General features: G+C 44.0%; 2 protein-coding genes across 2 annotated transcripts in view; one reads left to right on the forward strand and one right to left on the reverse strand.

The window, feature by feature from the left end:
- Positions 1 to 3,335: 3,335 nt before the first annotated feature.
- Positions 3,336 to 7,416, forward strand: STBD1 (starch binding domain 1). Its single transcript, XM_063136074.1, has 2 exons — positions 3,336 to 3,564; positions 6,224 to 7,416. The coding sequence occupies exons 1-2, from the start codon at positions 3,336 to 3,338 to the stop codon at positions 6,988 to 6,990; spliced, it is 996 nt and encodes a 331-aa protein (XP_062992144.1). The 3' UTR covers positions 6,991 to 7,416.
- An 8,004-nt stretch (positions 7,417 to 15,420) lies between these two features.
- CCDC158 (coiled-coil domain containing 158) overlaps positions 15,421 to 26,456 on the reverse strand; it is a 56,093-nt gene continuing 45,057 nt past the window's right edge. Inside the window, exons 18-26 of the mRNA XM_063136075.1 lie at positions 26,077 to 26,240; positions 25,196 to 25,249; positions 23,364 to 23,423; positions 21,949 to 22,016; positions 19,607 to 19,816; positions 19,476 to 19,478; positions 18,194 to 18,217; positions 16,747 to 16,848; positions 15,421 to 15,595 (exon numbers count right to left, since the gene is read on the reverse strand). Coding sequence (XP_062992145.1) covers positions 15,519 to 15,595; positions 16,747 to 16,848; positions 18,194 to 18,217; positions 19,476 to 19,478; positions 19,607 to 19,816; positions 21,949 to 22,016; positions 23,364 to 23,423; positions 25,196 to 25,249; positions 26,077 to 26,240 — 762 coding nt within the window. The 3' untranslated portion in view covers positions 15,421 to 15,518. The remainder of the gene's footprint in view (positions 15,596 to 16,746; positions 16,849 to 18,193; positions 18,218 to 19,475; positions 19,479 to 19,606; positions 19,817 to 21,948; positions 22,017 to 23,363; positions 23,424 to 25,195; positions 25,250 to 26,076; positions 26,241 to 26,456) is intronic.

Genomic DNA, 26,456 nt, shown 5'->3' on the forward strand with positions numbered 1-26,456 from the left:
CTTTTCGGAATTAACTTTTCTAAAGTCAAAGTTACATGTCTGAATAAGTTGTTTTCACAGCCCTCACTATCACAAATTCCTAAATGACATAGTCTCTTTCTCCCACAATTGCTACTACTTTCACTTCATCAATCCATTCTCCCCTTCTGGTCAGGATTTAGTTCTACCTTTTCCTTTTTTCAGTTTGTGAAAGATGAAGTTGTCAGCAAGGCAAATCAAAAATTCATTGGATATTCCATTCCTAGCAGAGTTACATTTCCAGCAATTGTCAGGATAGTTGATATTTTCCATTGCTACTTACAGTTCACCTTTGTGAAAGTTTTGTCATCTGTTCCAGTAAAGCATCATCAATGTCTTGCAGCTACCTGGATGGTCAGTAGTATACTGCCACAACAATATCACTTTTATTTCTCACCCATTCTATCCTTACCCAGGTGCTTTCAATAGGGCTTCCATTCTCAAAATCATGGATTTCCATGCAGGTGTATGCATCCTTTTCATATAACACCATTTCCCCTTCCTTCCTGTTGGGTCTGTTACTTTTGAACAGGGTACCTCTTCAATTGCTAAATTCCAGTTATAAAAGCAACAGCCAGAAATAACCTCTTTGCCTTCAAGCCTGGATATGCTTACCAAGAATTAAGTACCATTTAAGTCACTGAGACTTCTGAGAACACATATAACATATTTAGTATTGGGCTCTTTGTCTTTTATCTTGGATAGGGTGTTACTTGCAACAGGCCAGGAGCTTAGTTTTTTTCTGTTTCAATACATAGACAGATCTCTGACAACCCTCCACTCTGATCTCTACCTTGTGCAAGACTTTTTGAGCCAGCTAGTCTTTTTTAATTTACTTCATGAAACTGTATTAGAGATATAAAGATAAAAATGTGGAAAAGCAGAAAAACCCATAAGAACTGCATCCATGCATCCGAATCCTATGTATGTTTTCTCAGAAGTAAGTCTCATAAGGAATGGGAGTTCTTTCCAAGTACGCACATAAGGCTTCACTAACATTTACCACACCTGAACTTTTATTATGTGGGGTATTACTCAGATTTCTTGATAAAACACCAATGCTTTCTGATCCCAACATGTGGGTTAGAGCACATTCTAAAAATGAATATCAGCTCCATCACACCGGGGGTTAACATGCTCCCTACCTCGCTTCTCTGCCCGGGTTTTCCTTCCCCAAGTTACTTCCTCTTTCAAGAAGAGGAAGTACACAGCATGAGGCCCATTGAGTCCACTGTTCTAATGGTGCTGCTTCTCCTGCACACAGCAGGAGAGAGCAGCAATTCCGTGTTTAAAAATACATTAGACTCAATGAGGAGTTTTTTTTGTTGTGCAAAGAAGTCCAGAAGGTGTGCGGGAGGCAAATGGCATCATGTGAGGGACCTGAGCAAACTCCGTGAATGCCCAGTAATGAGCATGCAATAAAATGCTCGTCAGATGAAGCTTTATATCTCGACTTTTGAAAAATTGTACAGCACAATCCTGGGTGTATTTATTTATTTCTTACATTTCTATACCGCTGAATAGCCAAAGCTCTCTGGGTGAGTCACAACAATTAGAAGTAAGTCCCACAGTATTTCATGGAGTTTGTTCCCAGAAAACCGTACATTGGATTACAGTCTACCTCTAAACAACCTTGGCACAAGTCCCATTGAATTTGATGGGGACTTATTTCTGAGTTGACTAGACATGTATAGGATCAGACTGTAATTCATTCTGGAAGAATTTTATTTCAGCTCATGTCACAAGCTGCAGAACTCACATCCACCTAATATAGAAAGTGGAACACACACACACAGGTCCGCATCTGATCATTACATGGATGGGAGACTGGATGCCAACCCTATGCACACAGCTTTGAGTTCCATAGTGGAAGAATGGCAAGTTATAAATTTAACAAATAAATATCCCAAATTGGATGCCAAGATACAAATAGCATCTGTCAGGTATGCTTTAAGGTGGATTCCTGCATTGAGCAGGGGGTTGGACTTGATGGCCTTATAGGCCCCTTCCAACTCTACTATTCTATGATTCTATAAAAAAACAACCCCAAATATAGCTGTACCCAGTTTTTGAAGCTAATTCAGCGTCCCTTTAGCCTTTGCCCAAAGATGGCAACCCCACTATTTGTCAGTGCTAGGCACTCTGCACATGTCAAAATGAGCTCTTCTTTATTACCTCCATTATGACCAAAATGCCCAACAGTTCATCTTGTGTGTATGTATCTGCATATTGCAAGAGCTTATTGGGCATACATGTGAAAGCCCATCTCTGCAGAGACGGTAAACAACTTTATTGAAACATGCTTGTAAGCCACCTTTTTACTATATAAATGACTTTGAGAACTTCTTATTGAAAAATCGTGTATAAATAAATAAACCGAGGCCCTTTCTTGGCCCACATTACCACTTATTTTGGTATGTATCTCATTCAGTGAGTCAGGGATAACTGGTAGGCCAATCCAGTAGAATTTTAGAATACTTTTAGTATGCTTTTAGTATGTTTTTAACAGTGTATACTATGTTTTTAATCAGTATTCTATGCTTGCTGTTGTTCCCCACCTCGATCCAATCGGAGAGGCGGGTAAGAAATATATTATTACTACTACTATTATTATAGCATTTCCCAATTCATATTTTGCAACATATTGTGCCTGAGAGCAACCTGGAATGACAAGAGAGAGAATATGCCGAAAAGAAATATTTAAATAGATTTATGATTTTACTTAAAATGATGCCAGGAGCAGGAACACTTCTGAATGTTTTATTTCAAAACCTCCCCAAGTGCAAGGAAGGGTAGGGCAACCTATTCCAATATGTACGAATAAAAGTTGTCATTATTTATCTAAAATGAGGAGGAAGAGTTTCTCCTTAGTATTTTGCTGCTATTATTATTATTATTATTATTATTATTATTATTATTATTATTATTATTATTATTATTATTATTATTATTATTGGCCTTGGGGTGCAAGGAGAGGTGAGGAAAAACCTTTCAAATAAAGAGGCCCACAGTGGTGGTTCACGGGTTCTGGCTCTCCACGATTGCGCCTCAACTTGCGAGGAAGGGCTGATCCGCGGCCTGAAGTTTAGCGTTATTCCACTTGACAGGGCAGCGGCTGAGGGAGAACCGGCGGCTCCACCCCGGAGGGCCCGTCCAGGAGGGCGGGAGGCTCCTCCCAGGGCTGGGGGCAGGTGCTGCGCTCCCTCCCGAGAACCATATAAGGCGGCGAGGGGGCTGCCCTGCCCTCGCTCGGGCTCCGTGAATCGCCTCACGTATCCCGGGTTCTCCTACCTGAGCGCTCGGTCTTGCGCCTGGCCATGGCCCCGGGCGAGGAGGGCGACCGCGCCCAGGCCCCGCTGCCTCCTCTGAGCGAAGACGCGGGGCCTCTGGCGGGGCTGTGGCCGGCCTTGCTGGTGGCGTTGGTGGCCGCCTTCGTCGCCTGGATCTGGTACGGCCGCAGCGACGGCAAGGAAAAGCCATCGGCGGCGTCGCCACCCGGAGGGTCTCCTCAGCGGCAGCCGGAGCGGGAAACCCCCGGCGCCAAAGGTACTGGCTGCTGGCTTGCTTTCCTGAGGAGAGCTCGGTACCGCCTCTCGCGCCCCCGGCCCCCAAACTAGGTCCCACAAGTTCTCGGGAGCGCCCCCAGACTTCTCTTTGGGGCTCCAAACCCCTTGCCTGCCCCTTTTCGGTTATCTCTGGCCAGTTTGTAGGATTCTTGTTCCTGCCCTATAACTAGGAGAGGGTGCGCCCCCCCCCCCCATGGATCTCTCTCCTCCTCCCTATAAGTGCACGCATTCACTTTCACCTAAGCCTTTACCCACACTCCCTGCTTCTTCACGTGTCTTTGGTGTTTTTGAGAAGGGTGCTAATCTTAACCCTGTCCCATGGCCTCCCCATTTATTTGGGGGGAGCTTCTTCTGGTTTATTCCTGCCTGGTTTATTCTTTTCTGGATTATTCCTGCACCCTGAGCTAAAGGGTCTTTGGCCACTAACCTTTTACTGTCCCCAAAGGGTGCATGCTGTGGGTGGGTGGGTGAGCAGATTTCTCCTCGTCTTTGCTTTCTATATTTCTCCTCTTCCACTTCTCTCCAGTGCTCTAGGTAAATTGTTATCTATGTCTCTTGGAGGGTTGCACAGGGTCTGTTATTTAGACAGCTGTGAGCTGGATGGAAATTCAAGAGATGCCACTTTTACCAGCGTGGAGTAATGGGAGCCCTGTGCTCCCCCCCACCCAAACATAGATTGTGATAATGGTTGCCGATCTGAAGTATTTGCTTCTTTAATAACTTGGGATCCCCATCTGAAAGCTTATTTCAGTTTTCCTTCCCGGCATCGCCATGCATATAGCAGACAGCCATATAACGAATGTTTTGCTTTTTGTGAATATGACCTACTGCCCCAAACACTGACTATCCAAAATCGTCATTCTCCTTCTGGAGGGAATGGTCCCCATACCTGCTACTTCTGCTACAGCAAGTGTTACCCTGGGGTGTTTCCAGAGAGTACTTTTTATCACATCAGGTTCTTCTTCATCAAGTTTTACAGGAGTCCAATCACTGTCCTCTTCCACTAACTAGTACCCCCCCTTCCCCACACACACTGTTTTCATACTGTTTCTTTGGTCGACTTTCTTACCGTGGAAAATAAGTGAAAGAAGAAAATGGTGAAATAGGTGTACAATGTCTTCTAATAGTGCTAGGGCCCTTCTGTTTGGAAGCACCCCTGGTTAGGGATGGTTCACACATGGAAGTTGTTTGTGGATTGTTGCAGTGACAGTTTGCATGTGTGAACATGCTATGGTTGTGGATAGAGTTTTCATATCACCTGATGATGATAATGCAAATGCAGTATCTCTCAGTGGAGGCAATTGAAAATAATCAGCTGACAAGAAGTGCTGTACATACGTGTATGAAACGACTCTTCGAGCTGTTAATAACACCCCTCCCTTGTTCTCAATAATAGGAGATATAATCAGAGTACAGTGCCTGAAGGAATGGACTGGGATGTCTTGCCAGCATTGCTTCTGCTGCTTTAGAAGGGCAGGCATGAGAAGTATATTAGTAGTTGTGACCTTTGCATCAAGCAGCGATCTAGTCAAATCAGTTCTGCTGCTCCTCCCGTGGGAATCTTCTCCTAAGGGCTTGGCTCGGGGCTGGTTTGACAGACACTTATGGACATTGCAGGCTTAAAATCAACCCATCAACTATTTTTAGCTTCCATGTGGGAATGGCATGCTAGCCATTATGCATATTCATGGTGGAGCAGAACAAGACCCTTGTTGTAACAGCTGACAGGGCCCAAAGCAATAAAATTCAGGGTTGTAGTTGGGGAACTGTGCTTAGAGTTTAAAAATAAATTTCCATGAGGGGGAAAAAAGGAATATAGGGAAATGGCAGTGCCAATAAATTACTGTTTGACAAAAGTAATGGTTTGGGATCGTGCCACCTGCATTTCTGCGATCACCAATTATATAAGTCATACTAGAGGTTGAAACGGAAGGGATGGGATGTAATGTTATATTTGTGGGGAATTGTGGAAGCTATGACAAAAAGTTCTCATTGGGCTATTTATGCCATCGTGTGGCCTAAGCCCAGCCATTTTCTGCCTATAGTTCCTCATCTGCCAGCTGGCCTTGAGTACAATCTGGCATCTAGAGCAATGCATTGGGTGTGATCCAGGGTGTGGTGCAATAAAGAACCCTTCCTCAAGGCTTCTGTAGCTTTCCTGCTTTGTTAGTTTGTCTAGTGTTGAGCTTGTGTAGCTTCTGTAAGATCACAGAAACAGTTGTGGGGGCTGATATAGCTTGCTCACTATCGTGCAATTAAATAAGCTTTACCCTGCGTAGTTCAGGAACAGCTTTCAGCTCTTCTCTAAGAAAAGCATTGTTGCATTACTTATACATGCATTTATCAAGTATTCAACAGGTAGGTATGGCAGAAGACGTTAGAGGCTGGACAGGTAGGGAGAGCTTGATGAGGATTTGTTGGGGGCAGTAAGTGAAACTCTGGCCACAGTTGCTACTGGGGACAAAAATCGAGTTTGTGTGGCAGAGCTGGACTGCAGGAGAGAGTAGTTTGTGAGGGGTTAAATCATCTTGTAAATAAATCCAACTTCCTTTAAAGATGCTTGTAGTGTATGAACTAAGATAGAGGCAAGGAAATGAAAATGGTGTTCCTCGTGTCTAACTAGTATTCTTTCTGTTTAGAACCACTTCAGAGTAATTTTGAATATGTCGTATCTGCAACAAAGCCAACTGATGTGTCCAGCCCTCAGAAGCCAGTGGAGAACCAGTTGCCTCCTCCAGGAGAACACAGTGTTCCTGAAGAGTCCCCTGAAACAGAGCCATTGGTCAAGGAGTCTACAACCCCTTTAATGAACTACAATGAATATCTAAGGGGTGAAGCCTTGAGTTATCCCGCCACAGCATCCGAACCACTACAGAGCCAAGAAGCTGTCCTTCATGGTGTGGGCACTTCTGCAGAAGCAGGCACCCCTGGTGACAAGCATGAAGAGAAATGCAAAGAACAGCTGTGTCACAATTCTGTTGATCATGAGGAATGGGAAATTGTCCCTGAGCATTCAGTGTGGGGTGATGCTGCAAGGAAGAGCAGTGTGGACGATGCCAGCAGCAAGGACCTGGAACAAGCCAAGAGGGTTGCAGCGGTGTCTCCAATGCCTCAGACTGTCCATGTGGCTTTCCGTGTACACTACATCACTCACTCGGAAGCCCAGGTGATTGCCATCACAGGTGACCACGAGTGTTTAGGCCAGTGGCATCACTATCTACCACTCAGGTGTGACAAAGATGGGTTCTGGTCAGACTCAGTTGTCTTACCTGTTGATACCAGAGTTGAATGGAAGTTCATACTTGTGGAGAATGGGAAGGTCAGAAGATGGGAAGAATGTGACAATCGAACCCTAATAACTGAACATGAGGATCGGTTGGCCCATAAGTGGTGGGGATATCATTGAACGGGAGCTCCGGCCAAATACAGGGGCTCCAGTTTTATTCCATTTCTTTATAGGAGTTTCCCTACTTTTTGCCTACCATAGTATATTATCTCTAGGCTGCATGTTTTGCCAGAACTGCCTTAGATTAATGTGTCTTGTCTGCTACCCCAGGCTTTAAGACACGAGGATACAAAATCAGACCAAAGCCTACCTAGTGGCAGACACATTAGGGCTCTCTAGTGGGTAGTGTTTCAAAGCAGCTGCCTGCATAAAAAGCTTTAAAACCCAAAACTTGAGGTTGCACTATGTGAGGAGATAGGAGCATGGACTGTGGACACTGTACTGACAGAATAGGAAAGGTGTAGTTAAACTACACTGTAACTGTCTGTTAAAATGTTCTTAACTTATGACTATATAAGAAAGCAATAAAGATTTTTAGACTGGTAACTGTCCTTTTTATATCTTGAAATCTAAAGTAGTTGTTGTCTTGGCTTTTTAGTCAGTTGAAATTAAGCTGAAGGCTCCTTATTATTCCCATCATAATTACTGTGGAAATTCCTTGTTGGCATTAATTCTCAAAATTCACTTTTGTCGGGAACATCATAGAAAGCAGGCATGAATCTGTGGCTGATCCTGCTCAGTTAAGGGGGAGGGAAGCTAAATACCTCCAGTTAACATGCTCAGCACAGCTCTGTTCACAGGTGGTGCTGAAAAGGGCTATATGTTGAAGCCTGCACCAAACATTTTATGCCAGCCTTGTAGCGAAAATGTGAATAAGAATGTTAGAAATTTGAAAAAGCCCAGCTTTGGATTCCTGCACAGCTATGAAGCATGCTGGAGCAGCATTGTAGCCTTAGCATCCCTGTGAGGTTGGTTAGGTTGAAAAAAAATGATATGTTCAAGAGTATATTACTGGATGCTCTGGCCAAATCATTTGCTTAGCCTAGCCTACCATGCAGGGTGGTGTGAACTGGAAATGGTGCTCTGAGCTCCTTGAATGGAAAGCAGGATACAGATGTAAGAAATGAATAAAATTAGGTCAACACGGTAGCCCAATGTTGAATGACTGTGTTGCATATTTTTGGTAATCCAAAGGTCAGTGACAATCAGGCTGGACAAAAATAGATTTTCTAAAAGTTAAACTGGATTCCTTATTTTTTAATAGTTACATACTAAGTTTAGCTTAAATAATCTTGTTTAATGCTAAATAAACTGAATATAAGCACTTTAGCCTTATAATTAATCTCTAAATGGAATCAATGCCCTCTACCAGGTACATTGAGATATGAGAAACTTATTTGGACCGTTGTCAAATATTACTTACATTTGCAGGTTTTGGGTTTGTATCATTAGTTTACAAAATATATAAAGAAATATCAATGGAAAACCTGATCCCCCCTTTCTTGCTGATTTAAATGCCCTTGACTTTAATTCAGTGAGTTCTCCACGCTACCTGAAGTGTAGCTGAAGTTTCATGTTAGGCCTTTGCAAGTGAAATGGTCTCCTAGAATCCCACTATAGAAAGTGATTTTAGGCAAGAGAAACGAGTAGGGATCACCCTCAATAGTAGAGAGTATCTGGAACGTGCTTGCAGGCTTGGGGATATTTGCCTGAGGCCTTGGAAGAGTCACTAACAGAATAGATGGTAATAGATTAGATGGACTAATGGTCTTTCTAGACAGAAGTCCGTTCCCTTAGGTCTCTATTGTATCAACATTTGTATAAATCTGTCGACGTTCTCTTGCAGAGAGGAAAATAGTAGCCGAGAGCCACAAAATATGTAGTAAGAACATAAGGAGTGCCCTGCTGGATCAGACCAAGGATCCATCTAGTCCAGCACTCTGTTCACACAGTGGCCAACCAGCCAGGGATGAACAAGCAGGACATGGTGCAACTAAGCTTAGATTAACCTTGCTGTCTTGTTTGGATGCAAAGGAGTGAAGAGCCAGGTTATTCGATAGATGCCTTTCCTTACCTGAATAGTTCCAAATGTCGTGAGAATGTGACAGAGAGAGCTTCAAAAAATTTATTGGACACAGAGCATCTTAAATACAATAATACCTCAAATGCTTTCGTCCAGGAGGAATTTGATTGTAGCATCAGATTTTGTGGGCTGAAGCAGCTACAGGCAATTTGGTAGTCTTTAAAGGTGTTACAGAGCTCTTTGTTTTCTCTTCAAGGAATTTGAGGTAGGTTAGAAAGATGTGAAGAAAAAATCCAAAGCAAAGAACCTGCTCTGGCCAAATTTTGGGACTAATTGGAAGATCCTGGCTACAGTATCCAACTTGGAAGAGGTCCTAAAGCTATTATGGCCGGGCTGGTCACGGCTGAGTCCCTGTGCGTCCAAATGATGCACAGGGACTCCCAGGAGGAAGGAGGGACGGGAACGGGTTTTCCCAGGCATAAATAATGCCTGGGAAAACCTGATTCTTCCCACAGTCTTGGGATAGTCCAAAATCCCATGAGTGTCTCTCCCTGTGAATGAAAATACTATAACAAAAACAAATAATTTTCTGCCTATTCCCCAAAATCAGCTACCTCAGGTGGCTACCTCACTCTTTCTAATGGTACAGCCAGCCCTGCTTCTACTTCTCATCATGGGTCTCATCGTTCAGTACAGAAGCATTAAATACTTTGTGTCCCACAATCATGAAGTTCTTTAATATAGTGCTGCTTGTAGCTTTGTTAGCATATTAAGAGCTTCACTTACGAATTAGCTGAAGCGAGTTATGCTCTGAAATACTAAAAGATAGAAAGGGCATAGTTGAAAGCGAGTATTTCTGCATGTGTCCAATTTTTGTTGTCACAATTATCAACGGATGCATTACAAAGGTTAAAACAGTCTTAACAGGGGCTTTTAAGTTTTGCAAATGGATTTAAAGGCATGTTGGAGGCCTGTCTGAGAGGATTAGCTGCATTATTTAGCTGATTCAGATGTTCACCAATTTAAAGCCACTTACCCTTCACTAGAATAGCTCAGTGCCTGCTTCCAAGGAGTTCATTCTTGTGTTGAGTTCATTCTTGTGTTGATAGGTTGGGAATGTAATCTCAATTTGCAGAGCAGTGTTTAGCAAAGCTTTTCCTAACTTTGTGCCCTCCAGATGTTTTGGACATAAACTCCCATCCAGCATGGCCAATGGTCAGGAATGCTGGGAGTTGAAGTCCAAAGCATTGCGAGGGCACCAAATTTGGGGCAGCTGGTTTATCAGATATCATCAGAGACCAACAGCACAGAACTTAAGGGTAAATCCACATGGCACCTGTTTCAGTGTACAGAGGCACTCAAGCGCTACACATGTACTGTAGATCCTAGTCTGTAGCGGTCTGGCCACAGTGTGCATGTTTGTCTGTGAATGAGACAGAGAGGAGAGAAACAAATTACATGAACTATACAGCCTATCTGACTAGCTTTCTTTTGCTGCTGTAAGGAACTCCTGGAGAAAAGGCATCTGAAAACTTCCAAAGAGGAATTCAGTTCTTTTGCTTGTGTGAATACAGTGACTTTCAAGCTTCCTATCTCCAAGGAACTCTCCCTATGGTGGTTCTTCTATTGGTAATACGCACAGAAGCCTTGCACACTACAGATGGTTCTGGGGAGCCTTTTAGAGTTTACGCTGGCCAAGTTGGTGGGGCTTCACTGTAGCCCCACATGGAGCATGCACAGGGGGCTGTACATTGTGGGGAGTAAACTCATAAGGTGGGTAAGCTGTCTTTGAGGGCAAAGCCTGTCTCTCATTACTGATCATATTGAGGAACTTTCTGATAAGCCTCTGAGGACACAGAATTGGAACACAGTTCGCAAACTACAGTTGTATTGCATAAGACCAATTCATGCAATGCTCCTTCTGGTCATGTGAAACAGTTATGATCCACCCATGAACTCATGGTTCCAGGAATGAATAGCAGGATGATAGCTAGTGGGGAGTCTTTTGCTTGTGGCTGAAACGAGTGTCAACCATTACACAACATATGTATCCATGGTTATGTTCATGCAAGAGTCTGTCTGAGGATGGGTCAAGGGTGCTTGCGACATGTATGAAAGATGCAAGGCAAGGATATTCCCTGTTGCTGGATTCTTGCTCAACTGATGAATGATGTAATCCAGAGAACCACTACAGTCAACAGTGTCAAGGACCTGAACTGTAGCTTGAAAGAAAACTGCTGCACCGCTACACAGTCATCACAGTCATTCTTTAACCAGTAGGGTTGCATTATAATAGTGCTATAGCAGAAACAGAGCTGCTCTCAAAACAGAGAAATAATCTTGTTGAGTAACTGCATTTTGAAGCCATCTAAAGGGTACTTAAATCTTTAGTTTGATACTTGACAACCAAATTCAGATCCAGTCTGAAAGGGTACTGTGTAATTCTAAATGACCCTACATGAAATGCTCTTAGGATACTTAAAAGGTTCTTGCTTGTTCCTTTTGCAGGCTCTGGACTGAGCTTGATGACTGAAATTACCATTTCCAGATGGCAGCTGTGTCGCTTGCAGCAAAAATAACAATGAGTCTTGTGGCATCTTAAAGACAAACAATATATTTTGGCATAATCTTTTGTGAGCTATAGTCCACTTCATCAGAGTGGGCTATAATGTGTGAAAACTTATACCAAAATAAATGTGTTAGTGCCACAAGATTTTATTGTTTTTGCTACAATGTTTTTGCCAAGTTCGTAATATCTTCTCTGATAGAGGAAGCTTATTTTATAAAGTTGCAGCAGTCTAGCACCCAGCTGAGCATTACAGGAGCATCTGGCTAGCTATTTAGCTGGAGCAAATGGACTCTCTGGTCTGTTCCAGCAAGGCAATTCATATGTCCCTAATATTTCTTCTGTTTGGACAAGCATTTAGATCAAGGTCAGACAACTTGTGGCCATCCAGATGTTTTGGCCTTCCAGATGTTTTGGCCTACAACTCTCGTCACTCCAAGCCAGCAAAACAAATTATGACATCACGGGAGTTGGAAGCCAAAACATCTGGAGGGCCACAAATTGCCCATCCTTGATTTATGGCTTAAGTATACATAATAGCTTGATTTCAAAATGTTTTGATACTTTACAATTCTGGAACTTTATAAACCTAGTTATGACTTATGAAGTCCATAGCCTATTCTTAGAGACTCAGAATGTTCCAAATTTAGCCATGTTAAACACAGCTACAGTAGAGCAGGGAGATGGCTCCCCAGGCTATACATGACTGTTTAGCATGCCTGGCATATTGTGGATTTATTTTTAAACTACTCGAGACTTTTAACATGTAATGACTGTTGAGTAAATTACTTGACCCTCATCAATCTGAAGGTAAACAGATAGTCTGCAGCACAGTAGTTTGATGGGAATAGGAGCTCCAAAAAAAAGGCCAGGCCAATCACACGTGAAAAATGCATTTGAGTAACAATGTCCATTTAATTAACATAGCCTGTTTAAAAGATTATACCAGCAGGAGCATTACTCCACTGACATAGGCCCTGTTCAGAAGACACCTTAAACCACAGCTTTAACCACAGTAAATAGGGCAAAAAGCCTTATTCACAGTGGTTAAAGCCATGGTTTAAGGTGTCTTCTGAACAGGGCCATACTGTGGATCAGTAGCTTTAAAATGTGCCCATAATCGAATGCAATGTGCTGCTACCTTTTGGAAGTGAAAACAACGAAGAGTCTTGTGGCACCTTGAAGATTAACACATTCATTCTAGCATACGTTTTCATGGACACACTCCATTTCAACAGATGCCCACGAAAGCTTATGCCAGAATAAACTGCTTAGTTTTTAAGGTGCCACACAAGAATGTGCTGTTTTCAAAGCAACAGACTAACACAGCTACCCCTTTTGAAAGTGGAAACTGTTTACTTTGGGTGAGGTGTATAAAGGCAACGAAAGAGCTGCGCTGCTTATCCTACAACAGTCCAAAGTCTAAATAAGTATTGAGCATAGATACATATACAAAAAGGCGCAGTTTCACGAGGGAAGGACAGCAGATGAAATGTATCGCCCTGTGAATGGATCTGATGCATGTAGGGAGGAAGAATGTCTTCAAGCAGAGGTGAGGAAATTTTGGCCCTGTATGACAACTCCCATCATCCCATTGACCATCCTGGTTTTGGCTGATGGGAGCTGGAGTCCCAACAATAACCGGAGGGCCACAAGTTCCACCCACCATTTTTAAATAGAACAGCGTATCAGCAGATCCAGCTCCTTCCTCAAGGTAGGGTACCTTAAACCCACTATACGCTTGTTCATGCACTGGTTATTTCACGGTTGGACTACTGCAACCTTCTTCTCTCTGGCCTTCCTTCTTCTCACATCAGTCCGTTGGTTTCTGTTCACCACTCTGCCGCAAAGATCATCTTCTTGGCTTGCCGCTCTGACCATGTTACTCCGCTTCTGAAATCTCTTCATTGGCTTCCAATTCACTTCAGAATCCAATATAAACTTCTCCTGTTAACCTTCAAAGCTTTTCACGGTCTAGCTCCTTCCTATCTCTCCTCTCTCATCTCACACTATTGCCCCGCTCGTGCTCTTCGCTCCTCTGATGCCATGTTTCTCGCCTGCCCAAGGGCCTCTACTTCCCTTGCTCGGCTCCGTCCATTTTCTTCTGCTGCCCCTTACGCCTGGAACGCTCTTCCAGAACATTTGAGAACTACAACTTCAATCGCAGCTTTTAAAGCTCAACTAAAAACTTTTCTTTTTCCTAAAGCTTTTAAAACTTGATGTTGTGCAGACTTTATACTGTTAGTTTTACCCTACCCTGTGCCTGCTTACCCTACCCTGTGCCTGTTTGCATTCTCTTCCCCTCCTTATTGTTTTACTATGATTTTATTAGATTGTAAGCCTATGCGGCAGAGTCTTGCTATTTACTGTTTTACTCTGTACAGCACCATGTACATTGATGGTGCTATATAAATAAATAAATAAATAATAATAATAATAATAATAATAATAATATACAATCATGTTAGCAACGAAATAAATAAAGCAGAGAAAGGGATCTGTAATTCACAGAGTAAGAGCTGCCTGCATGCACAGGCAATATTTCTGGGCATTAACTGAGATTTTCCCACCCAACAGTTCATTCTGCAGTAAGGGAATGTTTGCAGGGTTATGCGGAGTTGGAAATAGATGTGCTAATAGCTGTGACAGGGCTGCTACCGAAAACTGCTATGTAGAAGCTCTGCATGCCAGTGAGCGGCTTGGATCACATGGATACTTTTCATAATAGTGCTGGGCTGCCATTGATTCTGCTGGTGTGTGAAGAAATCACGTCATCTGCTACCCATGGTCAAACCCTGACCATACTGATGTTGATTTTAAAGTAAGCCACAAAGCAGTGTTCAGATCTAGCATTGCTGCCAAGGCTGTATCCAGCTAATAAAAGGTTGTCACACAGAGGAGGGCCAGGATCTCTTCTCAATCATCCCAGAGTGCAGGACACGGAATAACAGGCTGAAGTTACAGGAAGCCAGATTCTGGCTGGACATCAGGAAAAACTTCCTGACTGTTAGAGCAGTACAACAATGGAACCAGTTACCTAGGGAGGTGGTGGGCTCTCCTACACTGGGGGCCTTCAAGAGGCAGCTGGACAACCATCTGTCAGGGATGCTTTAGGGTGGATTCCTGCATTGAGCTGGGGGTTGGACTCGATGGCCTTATAGGCCCCTTCCAACTCTACTATTCTATGATTCTATGTAATGGCAGTGTTCTAAATTCCTGCATCGTAACTCACGTCCTTGCAAAGCTGCAGAGGTCATTGTGACCTTTCCTATCTGTTTTTCATCCAACGTTATACTCCATCACATACATATGAAATTGACCTCTGATTAATTATTCTAGGGGTAATATATAACAGTCAAATTAAAAACTCTTAAAAGGTTAAAGGATAAGATGCATGACTATGACTGGGTTTGCAGAGAACAATAACCCACACCCAATGTTTGCGTGTGAGTTGGCGCTGAACCGAGGGTTATTGTGTTATCTGAACCCAGCCACAATAACAAGCCACAGTTTGTTAACCACAAACAACCCGACAATTAACCATCGGTTCTCTTCATGGGTTGTTCGTGGTCAGACCTCACGACAACCCACAATTCAACGACAACCCACATTCAACCCTTGAAAGTGGGTTATTGTGTATGAACCTAGTCTATGGCCATGGCTAGACCAGGCCTATATCCTGGTATCGTCCTGGGGTCATCCCTGGCTGATCCCTGGATCCCCTGTGTGTCATTTACATGAACAGGGATGACCCCGGGACAATCCCAGGATATAGGCCTGGTCTAGCCATGGCCTATGTGTACACAGCCTAAAGATTTGCTTGTTGCTAAACTGCATCTTTTTAAAAAATGTTTCTTCAGTGAATCGGGCCACTTCCAGATTCATGACAATAAGGAAGACTAGCAATTTCTGTCTGCCCAAACCGCTCTTCCTAGTCCGAGAGACAAATTACAAAACTAGGTCAACTTTTATTATTACACAGTTGCAGTAGGCTCTTAACATTCCATTCAACAGAGCACAATCTAGATACATCTGAGTGATTAAAAACCATACCACGTTTCATTTGGACAGCTTCTTCTCCTTTTCCTTGGCTTGCTCAATCTTTTTTTCCTGGCATCTGATCATTGTAGACATGGCTGAAAGTAACATTGAGAAAGTAGCATTAATATTGCACAGGAGGAGGGGGCAATATGTGACTTGGAGCGCGCATGCACACGCGCACACATCCTGGGCTTGTTCACATGTAATGCTAAGCCACCTTGGTTAGTCTTGGGAAGCAAACCACGGTGGCTTAGCATGTCATGTGGGAGGAGAAAAACCCGTCAACGATGGCTAATAAACCACCCGAAGTAACCACCCACTGCAGTGTTAAGGCCCACGGGGTGGCTTACCGTGTCGTCTGTCAGGCTCCCCATGGTTAAAAATGGCTGCTCCTCAAAAATAAAAATAAAAATGCAGCAACCATAGGGACAGCTGCCTAGAGCGGCTGCAACTTCTAGCAACGCTCTAGCCAGTATGGAGTTTCTTAATGGTCAAGATTGCTGCATGCAGCAATCCAATTCCCATGGGATACATAGCAGCAGCAGCAGCGGGAGAATGATGGAGTAACCACGGAGCCAGGAGAGGTAAGGAAAGCATGCAGCGCTACACAATTCTGCAGTTGTGCGTTTAACTGTTGTGCTGAAGAGGGAATTTCACCAGGTGCTGCATGCATACAAATGACACCAGCTGAAATTGTCCTCCTTTCCATATGGTCACCCTAAAGCTGGCTAAAGCTGCACCAGATATACTCGAAAAGGGGCAGTAGTGACCGTTATCCTGTTCTAATATCATGTATGAAGCTAAAGTAACATTCCCTGTATGGCCTGCAGGCCAAATCTGGCCCACCTATTGTCCTAATCCGGCTCTCCAAAGTTCTCCAGGTGGCCCCACCCACTTTCCCCCAGTGCCTATTGTTTAATGGTTTCCTGGCTTTTTCCTGCTTTTTCCCCTATTATAAAAGTTTGAAATGCCTCCTGCTTAGTTACAGGTAGTAAAAGCTTTAAGCTAAAACATGCTGATTTTATTTTTTATTTTTTGGGGTATTTTTGGCTCTGCCCATTTAATCATTGGCCCTGCCGACCACTAGAATGTGGCCCCACAAAAAACTTCTCCGGAATTGAATCCAGCCCTCAGGCTGAAAGAGGTTCCACACCCCTACTCTATGCTGAAAGCAACACGCAGGAAACCCAGTCACATTCCAGCGGTTTCCACTCATTGGATCTTCAACCACCGCATGTTTCCATACCTTGGTTTTTCAACTGCAACGTTTCCACCAGGTTTTGCAGACTCTCCATCTTGTTCTGTAGTTTCCTGCATTCTTTTCCGTTGGCTTCCCCTGTCTGAATAGCTACGGACAAAATATCCAGTCAATTCTACTGTGGGAGATATTAAAAGCAACCTTCACCCAGAAGTACGGCTGCCATAGGGCTTGAAGGCTTAGGAACCGGGCCATCTCAGATTTCCGCTCATTATTGCTGTCACATTAACACTGGCGGACGTGCTGATCTTGAGAACATCAGCAAATCGACACTCGCAAGGCGGTGAGCCATTTCAGGGCCAGACTAAAAGTGCTGGGAGAGGCACCCTGCCCCATCCACACGTAAAGTAGGCATGGGGTGGGCTTTACTCTTTCCATGACAATGGGCCTTTCCTGACAATGGCGCATCGGAGCTGTGAGCCCTCAACACACACACCCCGCATTTGTGCTCCTTTGTGCTATCCCCATGCGAAGGAGCGAGCGTGGGGTTTGCAGGTGAGGAGGAAGGCTGTCCTGTGCACCGGGGCGCCCACGCCTCCTCGCATCCCAGTTTGTTTTTGTTTTACTTTTTTCCAGCTTCTCCCCATGCCGGAGAAGTGCGGAGGCGGGCCAATGGCCATTCGGATCAGTTGCCCGCCCTCTCCTCCCCTGTCCAGGCAGATGGCGAGCCCTGATTGGTCACCATCTGACCGAAGCAGCTCCGGAGCAAGGTGACAGACGGCAGATGCTGTTGTCACCTCGCTCGAAGAGAAAAAAAAGTCAGGGTAAGTCTCTGACTTTTTAAATTCGGAGCTTCAAGGGAAAGCCCTGGGATGGCTCTGCAATGGCTGCTGTATCATATAAATGACCTAACGCCACTGTGGATCCACCCTAGGGCTTTCCTCTCATCAAGACAGCCCCAAGGAGAGCACATGGGAGGGAGTGAAGGCTTAGGAACAATCCAAGTGGAGAGGCAAGTAAGAAATAAATCATCATCCACCACCATCCCTGCTGCTTTAGACAGTTTTTACCCAGAGTCGCTCCAATACCAGATGTGAGCTAGGATAGGAGGAAATTGCTCATTTTCTCATTATTTCTGCAAGTAGGGAGCCTGTTGACACTAAAAGGCCTAAATTTCAGCAATGGGTACAGATTTATAAATTCAGAAACAACATTATGTTTCAAAACAAATTTATTTATTTACTTAAAACATTTGTATCCCGCCCTATATCACTAGGATTTCAGGGCAGCATACAGTTAAAATTATACAATATAAAACAATGAATATACACAGCTAAAAACAAATTAAACCATGAATCAAGTTAAAACAAATAAATAATTTAAAAGCAGTAAAAACAATTAAAACAGTTAAAACAATGTGCGAGCCAGGTGAATTTAACCATTAAAGGCTTTATTAAAAAGCCATGAATGTGTTCAAAAAGAAAATTATACTTACACGAACCAGTAGAAAAGGAAATATCTGTTTGAGAGGAAAAACACACACAACGACCCAGTTAAGATCATGACGTTTTTGACAGTGAAAAGATCAATACATTCATAGCAATAGAAAAATGCCACTTCACCTCCGTACTTCATCCCTTATCGGCTTTAGATGCATGCAACTCCACATTTGTATAGGGCAGGCATTCCTTCCCCTAGAATTTCCTTTGTGTCACATTCCAAAATTCATATGAAGCTAATAATTAATCCAACTCAACACAGTGGCAAGTCTGACCTTGCTGATGAAATCTTACTTGGAAGTAAGTCTCACTATGTTCAGTGGGGTTTTCACCCTGGCAAATGTGCATTTTTTTTTATACATTCACCTCTTCTAGGCCCTTACTCATGTTTTTGGGCCTACTACTGCAGAAATGATGAACAATGATCACAGTCTTTTAGTACCCAAGGCAAAATATTATTTATTTAAGAGCTTTATATCCCACCTTTTAATGTAAAACATTTCTGGGGGAAGCTTACAAAGAAATAATAACTAAAAAAGTCATTTGAAGTCATCCCCTGCATGGTAATTAAGCTGGGGGAAAACCCTTCCATGGACGCTAATGGACATGCAGATCTCTGGGTGTTGCGTAAATTCATCTGGGGTGTCCATTTCCTCCCCCGCCCGCTCCGCACTCCTGTTTCCCTCCCACAGCTCCAGCACCACCTAACTTCAAGTAAACATCGCTTATGTGCACTTTAACACCATAGGTCAGTTTCAAATGACACTGACCAGTTAAACTAAGCCAAGTCCTTATGACTGCCCCCTAGCCACATCACCAATAGGGGAGGGGCTACAGGCGCAAAGCACACCTGGGAACAAGGAAGCAAAGCACATGGCAATGGCGGCTGAGTAATCTCAGCTGCAATTCTCCTTCTGACCACTGCAAGGAAGTATATTAGCTATTGTCTTGCCTCAGCGCCGTGTGACTCTGATTTAGCAGCGTGAGCGCCAGGAGGTCACCTTATTCTCGAGAATAAACCTTTGGAGCCCAATGCCTTGCCTGTGATTTTCGCGTGTGTTTCGATATTGGACTTTGATGCACTCGGATTAGCATAATTTATGCAACATGGGGAACAGAACTGAGGCATATCAATCCCCCTGCCCCTGGTACTCTCTCTTTTCGGGTCATTCAGCCTTGGGGCAGGGTCTGTTCCTTTTCATGTAATTACTCTATAATGCCTGGATGTCGAGCCATTCTTAAATATTAGTATTGAGCCACAGGTTCCTCCTGGCTGACTTGCTATGGACTGTGGGGCAAGTCAGCAAGGACTGGCCTTCTCGTGAGGCTGAAAGGCCACATGAAGAAGGTTGAACCCTGCCTTGTTCCAGTGGTTTTATGGCTGCTTTAATGATGACTTTGACACTCACTTCTACTGGCGACTGAGGCTGTGGCTTCCGGGGAGCCACTCTTCTTCAGACTCGACCGGCGCTCCAAAGAGGGTGCAGGAGTTGCCTTAAGGTCATCCAGCGGAGCAGTTAACAGCGAGTGCACGGGAGACCTATCTTTATACCTCTCCTCGGGAGACAGTTTCTTCGAAGAGGTAAAACGAGGAGTGGAACTGAAGATCGACTGAGACGCTAAATGTAGTAAAGTCAGCACACAACCAATAAAGGCCGTTTAAAAATCAAAACCTTATTGAAAGAGCAAAGTTAGCACAGCTTCAAAGGGTGGGAAATAGGAAAGCGTGTCTATAAACATGAAGCATGATTCTACCTGTCCCAGGGAATCCTGGGAACTGTAGTTCTTCGAAGGACGGGGGCAGAGATCTCCCACAGAGGGTTCTCAGCCATTCTGTTCCCAGCATTTGAAATGGGCTGTTTGACAAATTCCCTTATGACAAAAGCTAATTCTTTTCCCACTGGCAGCATTACAAGGAACGGCGAGATCCCTTCTGCAGTGGAGGCTGGTGGCTCCTATGGGGGCTCCTTCAGCTATTGGGCGGTATAAAAATGCAATAAATAAATAAATAAATCATAGAATAGTAGAGTTGGAAGGGGCCTATAAGGCCATCGAGTCCAACCCCCTGCTCAATGCAGGAATCCACCCTAAAGCATACCTGACAGATGGTTGTCCAGCTGTCTCTTGAAGGCCTCTAGTGTGGGAGCCCACAACCTCCCTAGGTAACTGGTTCCACTGTCGTACTGCTCTAACAGTCAGGAAGTTTTTCCTGATGTCCAGCTGGAATCTGACTTCCTGTTACTTGAACCCGTTATTCCATGTCCTGCTCTCTGGGATGATCGAGAAGAGATCCTGGCCCTCCTCTGAGTGGCAACCTTTTAAGTCTTTGAAGAGTGTTATCATGCCTCCCCTCAATCTCCTCTTCTCCAGGCTAAACATGCCCAGTTCTTTCAGTCTCTCTTCATAGGGCTTTGTTTCCAGACCCCTGATCATCCTGGTTGCCCTCCTCTGAACACGCTCCAGCTTGTCTGTGTCCTTCTTGAAGTGTGGTGCCCAGAACTGGACGCAATACTCAAGATGAGGCTTAACCAGGGCCAAATAGAGAGGAACCAGTACCTCACGCGATTTGGAAGCTATACTTCTATTAATGCAGCCCAAAATAGCATTTGCTTTTTTTGCAGCCACATCATATTGTTGGCTCTTATTCAGCTTGTGAGCTACAACAATTCCAAGATCCTTCTCATTTGTAGTATTGCTGAGCCAAGTATCCCCCATCTTGTAACTGTGCATTTGGTTTCTATTTCCTAGATGTAGAACTTGGCATTTATCCCTATTAAATTTCATTCTGTTGTTTTCAGCCCAGCACTCCAGCCTATCAAGATCACTTTGAAGTTTGTTTCTGTCAGTGGGGCAGTGAATCCGCTCTGGGTTTCAATCAGAATTCTAAAGGAGCTATCCAAGGTGCTGGACCAATTCTGAGGATAGGGCTTAGCACTTTGAATAGACCCTTTAGAGTTGTGACTGAAACCCAAAGCAGATCCATTGCCCCACTGACACTTGAGCCACCAGCCTCCACTGCCCTTCTGTCAATTCAGCCAGGACCAGCTGCCATTTGGCTCCTCCTCCAGCTGCAGTCATTCCTCTCGGCTTCATCAGAGGAAGAGGTGGGACAGCGAGGCCTTCTCTATCAGCTCCTCTCCTCCCGGAACTGTTTCCTGCAATAACCATTCTACTTAAGTCATTATTTGAAAGAGTTGGTACCTAAATCTACTTATTTTCCTCTTTTCTTTCAAATAATTATCTTCAGCTATTTTAAATTGTAAAACACCTTGATTAGCTTGGCAAAAGGGCGGTATCTAAAATGTAGTAAGTAAAGGTCCAATAACATGCACGTTTAGACAGAAAGACGTCCTACAACTCCCAGAATCCCCCAGCCAGCCATGGAGCGGGGGCATGCTGGGACTTGTAAAACTTTTTTTCTGTCTAGGATTGCACTAAGTAAATAATTAACAGCCAGTGTACAGTGGGGAAACACATTGATATCTTCCTTGAATCTTATGGGAGCAGTAGTTTCAAGGACTAAAATTTATTGTTCTATATTATATTCGTGTTGATGCTGTGCTAAACATGTGTCCTTACTGGATTTTCACTGTTTAATGCAGTCTTCCTCAACCTGGGGCGCTCCAGATGTGTTGGACTGCATCTCCCAGAATGCCCCAGCTGGCTGGGGCATTCTGGGAGTTGTAGTCCAACACATCTGGAGTGCCCCAGGTTGAGGAAGGCTGGTTTAATGCAAGCTATGGGAACTCACCGCTGGATGTGAACGGGAGGGTCGCATCATGTTCCTCAAGGTCTGCAACGTGTAACTTTAAAGGTTCCCTGTGGTGAAAAGAAGCAAAGCGGCCATCCCATTGTTCAAGAGTCATGCAGGAGACTAGAAAGCAGTAATGTTGCTCCTCCATAGGATACAAGAGGGTAGAATGACTTTGAAGTACCGTATTTCTTCGCTTGTAAGACGCCATCGATTGTAAGACGCACACTAATTTCAGTACCACCAACAGAAAAAAACAACCTAAGACACACCCACGATTCTAAGACGCACCCCATTTTTAGAGATGTTTATATGGGGGGAAAAGCGCGTCTTAGAATCGAAGAAATAGGGTATTAGCAGTTTCATACACAAAGGGCTGCTTATTTAAGAGCTAAGGGCCATATTTCTGGAAGCTCAAACACTCTTTTGAAGACGTGTCTTGTATCCAAAGGGAGGCAGAGTAAAACTATAAACCCTTCATCTAAAAGTATCCCTTGCACGGCTAGCAGCACTAGCGCTATGCCTGACATAGAGCTTTATCACACCAACGTTATACTGTGCAATCACTGCGAATTGCGTGCAAAGGACTCTGAAGTTTTCCAGTTTATAATCTGCTTTGACTGTGAAGCACTCCCATGCATCCCTGCTTTAATTGTGCTTCAAAGGCAAAAGACCCGCCCCTATTTTGCTACTACTTTTGGAGAGAATCATTTGTTGTTTTCTGAGCGGCCACTGGGGGCGCAGGAGCAGGATTTGATATGCTTATAGAAAAATTAAACAAATGCTTACATCTGCATAAGTTTTAAAGACAGAGACATCAAAATTGGCACAGTAATAGATATTAAGGAGAGCTTTAAGCATACTAAATTTGAATCGGATTGGGTCATCCATTGATTTTTAATGATTTTTTACATTTCCCCCTTAAACCCATTTCCTGGTATGCAAAGGATCTTAGGAGCGCTGCCGCCCGGGGTGCGATTTAGCTAGCAACAACAACGACAGCTAAACGCTGTAGGGGATAATTCGAGGAAAACAGGTACATGGGATGAAGCTAAAAGATACAATGCCTATGCAATCGCCAAAAACTGCCTTGTCGGCTCGGAACCAGAGATCCATCTAGTCCAGATTGCAGTTTCCAACCAAAGTTGGACAACCAGATGCTTCTGAAAGCACCATGTGAGGCTGGAGTTAGTGCAGAGCACAGCAGCTCAACATTGTGAAATAAAACTGCCAAAGATAAAAAAAATACAATTACAAAAACAGACTTTAGGCACGTATAGCTGAAATTAAGCTAAAGGCAAGATCACTGTTGCGGCACTGTAATATTATTTTCTTCTCACAGTATTTATCCCTTGTGAAAAACAGGCATCTTGACAATAAATGCGTAGTCTCAAGCGAAAGGCTTCCTTTCTCACCTGCTGAAAGTCTCTTGCCCCGTGGAGACATCTGAAGGCAAATCTCTGACTGCAGCCTCCCTGTGTTGAAAGACAGACCCCCATTACAGGTGTCAAGGAAGCTCATACAAGGGTGCCCAGAGAAGTGGCGAGATCCAGGCAGAAAGCAAGACGTGAGCTCTGGCAGTTGCTCTTCTTGGTACAGAATGCAAAGGATGCCTTTCTTTCTTTCTTTCTTTCTTTCTTTTTTTTAAGTGGAAAGGTAGGTAGAAAGATTTTTTTAAAAATGAAATAGAAATAAATAAAGGCATCTTAGAGGACATTTCTTGCATGTTCTTTTTCACCAGGGCAACTCTCCGTCCCCCACAGCAATCTGAGTACTATTGGCACGAGGATTGAGAGCAGTGCGCAATAATAATAATAATAATAATAATAATAATAATGATGTATTTATTTATTTATTACCCGCCTCTCCCTTTGGATCGAGGCAGGGAACAACATTAGTACAAGAATCAACACAACTTACAAATTATTGATTTTACATTGATCTGGGTAGGCCTGCCGGAAGAGGCTAGTCTTCAAAGCTGTCTTAAAATCACAGAGAGAGTTAATTTTACGAATCTCCTCCGGCAGGCCGTTCCACAATCTGGGTGCGACAGAAGAAAAGGTCCTCTGGGTAACCAATGTCAGCCTAGTTTGGGCTGACTCGAGTAAACCCTTCCCAGAGGACCTGAGTGTGTGGGGCGGACTGTATGGGAGAAGGCAATCCTGTAGTTAACCTGGACCCAAACCATGTAGGGCTTTAAAGGTAATGACCAACACTTTGTACTTTGCCCGGAAATTAATTGGTAGCCGGTGGAGTGATTTTAAAGTTGGTGTAATATGCTCACCCCTAGATGTACTGGTGACCAACCTGGCTGCCATATTTTGAACTAGTTGAAATTTCCGAACTAGGTAGCCCTATGTACAGCGCATTGCAGAAGTCAAGCCTTGAGGTTACCAGCGTGTGCACTACTGTCTTTAGGTCTTCCAACTCTAGAAAAGGTCGTAGCTGGTGCAACAGCCGAAGCTGATAGCAGGCATTCCTGGCCGTCGCATCTATCTGGGCTGTCATTTGGAGCGACAGATCCAGCAGCACCCCCCAAACTGCGAACACAGTCTTTCAGGGGGAGTGTAGCCCCAAAAAGACTTGGGGTAGTATCCAACTGTGTCGTTCTGTAAGCGCAAATGCCACTGAGCTAGCGGAAACTAGGTTCTGAATTGTGTGCAAGAGAAGAATTCAACTAAAGTCACATTTGTGCAGGCAAGTGTGCATTACGCATGTGCAAACCCCCCCCCCATATAACTCTTGCGCAACCCATGTGACACCTTTGGGCAGTCGATTGGGCAACCGGTTGCACAATGGGAAGGTTTAGCGGAACTCCGCTAGAGCTATTTGAGTTTGCGGGATACTGCTCACTGCTACCAACTGGCAGCTGCCCCACCCAAGATGCTTCGGACCTCCCATTTTATGTCGGGAGGGATGCTGCTGGAACTAGGTTTCTGCCTGGGGGATGCTGCTAGAGCTTCGTCTCTGTGGGAGATTCTCCTTTTGTGCTGGGAAGCAGATGAGGCAGCTGGAGAGAATGAGATTTGTTGGCTCTCCCTGAAACTGCATTTTGAGTGGACAGTTAGTGCTCAGAGGTACACAGCATGCCACAGGAGTGACCAGCACGTTTTTGTGAAGCCAAAGTGCAATTTGACCATCACAATATTAGAAATGTGAAAAATACATCTCCATTCTTCTTCTACCTGTCTGCATTAGGTACTTTGTTCTTCAAAGGAATTCCAACGCCCTGGGTAGATTGTCTCACCTGCTGTAAGAATCAAATGATCTTCTGCCAACGCATTCTCTGCTCGCAAGGTCTCTGAATGGGGGGGAAATGCAAATACCATACCATAGGTGTTTTGTTTAAATTCCTAGTCTGCCCCACCCTGAAAAGTTAGGATGGTTTGAAACAAGACATATATAAAACAAGTATTTTAAGGACAGGTAAAAATAGATTGTCAACCAGAGATGGTGTCTATCTACACTAGTCTTCCTCACCCAGATGCTCTCCAGATGTGTTGGGTTGCAACTCCTCTATCATTCCTTGCCAGCATAGCCATTGGCCACTTGGTGGTAGTGATTCAGCCTCAATCAGTGATTGGCTGAACTGCTCTCATGTCACAGAAAGGCATCTCGGGATGGCAATGACTTAGGGTCAAATACACATGACCGATGTTATAAAAAGTAGGTTGGGGAGATATAAGAAAGGAAAGGACCTAACAATGTTGGAAGTCATGAAGTCTGCAGGGTCAGAGCCTTAAGTTGATATGGGAGGGTCAGCGGGATTTGCAGACATATAACTTAGGCTCTACCAGGTGATGTGATGGTTTCAGGTAGCACCTAGGCCTGCCCCCAGGAGTTCTGGGAACAAGAAACAAACCATTGTTGATTCCTTATTTCTGAAAACATACAATTAAGCTGTTACTTGAAGCTGCCTCCATTCTTAGGTGAAACACACAGGTGCTTGGTAAGTGGAAAACAAAAGGAGAGGAAAAACTAGACAGTTTTTATATTAATAAAGCTGGATATCATTTTATATGGCGTACTAGGGTGGGGGGAAAGTCAAGAGAAGCCAAATTGAGTAGCTTTCCCTAGTAGCTGGAGGGGATGAACTCTAAGAAAATACAGTATTTTGTGCATCCTTACAATATATGGGTAGGGCCTTCTATAACTGAGTCACTCTCGCTGTCACTTTCTCTTCTGGGAAGAATTGTAGAGGGAATTTCATCGATTGTACTTCGCAATTCATGAAGTAGGTGCTTTAAATCTCGCAACGGGTCCTCTTTAGCAGAGTTAGGTCTGGAATGCATCTGAATGGAAAGACAAATGTGGATTGGACTTTTCATGACTATAATTAGTTAAAATCCACGCCGTAACTAGAGACTTGACCAATTACTGAGAATTGCTATATTGCCGAAGAGTTGGAATCTCGCAGAGAGGGGAATACAGTTTCAACCCCATCCACAACAGCAAGACAGGAAACAACACGGAGCACCTCCACTAGCTACATCCCCAGCAGGGCTAAG

This window comes from Elgaria multicarinata, chromosome 10 (genome assembly GCF_023053635.1).
Source record: "Elgaria multicarinata webbii isolate HBS135686 ecotype San Diego chromosome 10, rElgMul1.1.pri, whole genome shotgun sequence".
NCBI lineage: Eukaryota > Metazoa > Chordata > Lepidosauria > Squamata > Anguidae > Elgaria > Elgaria multicarinata.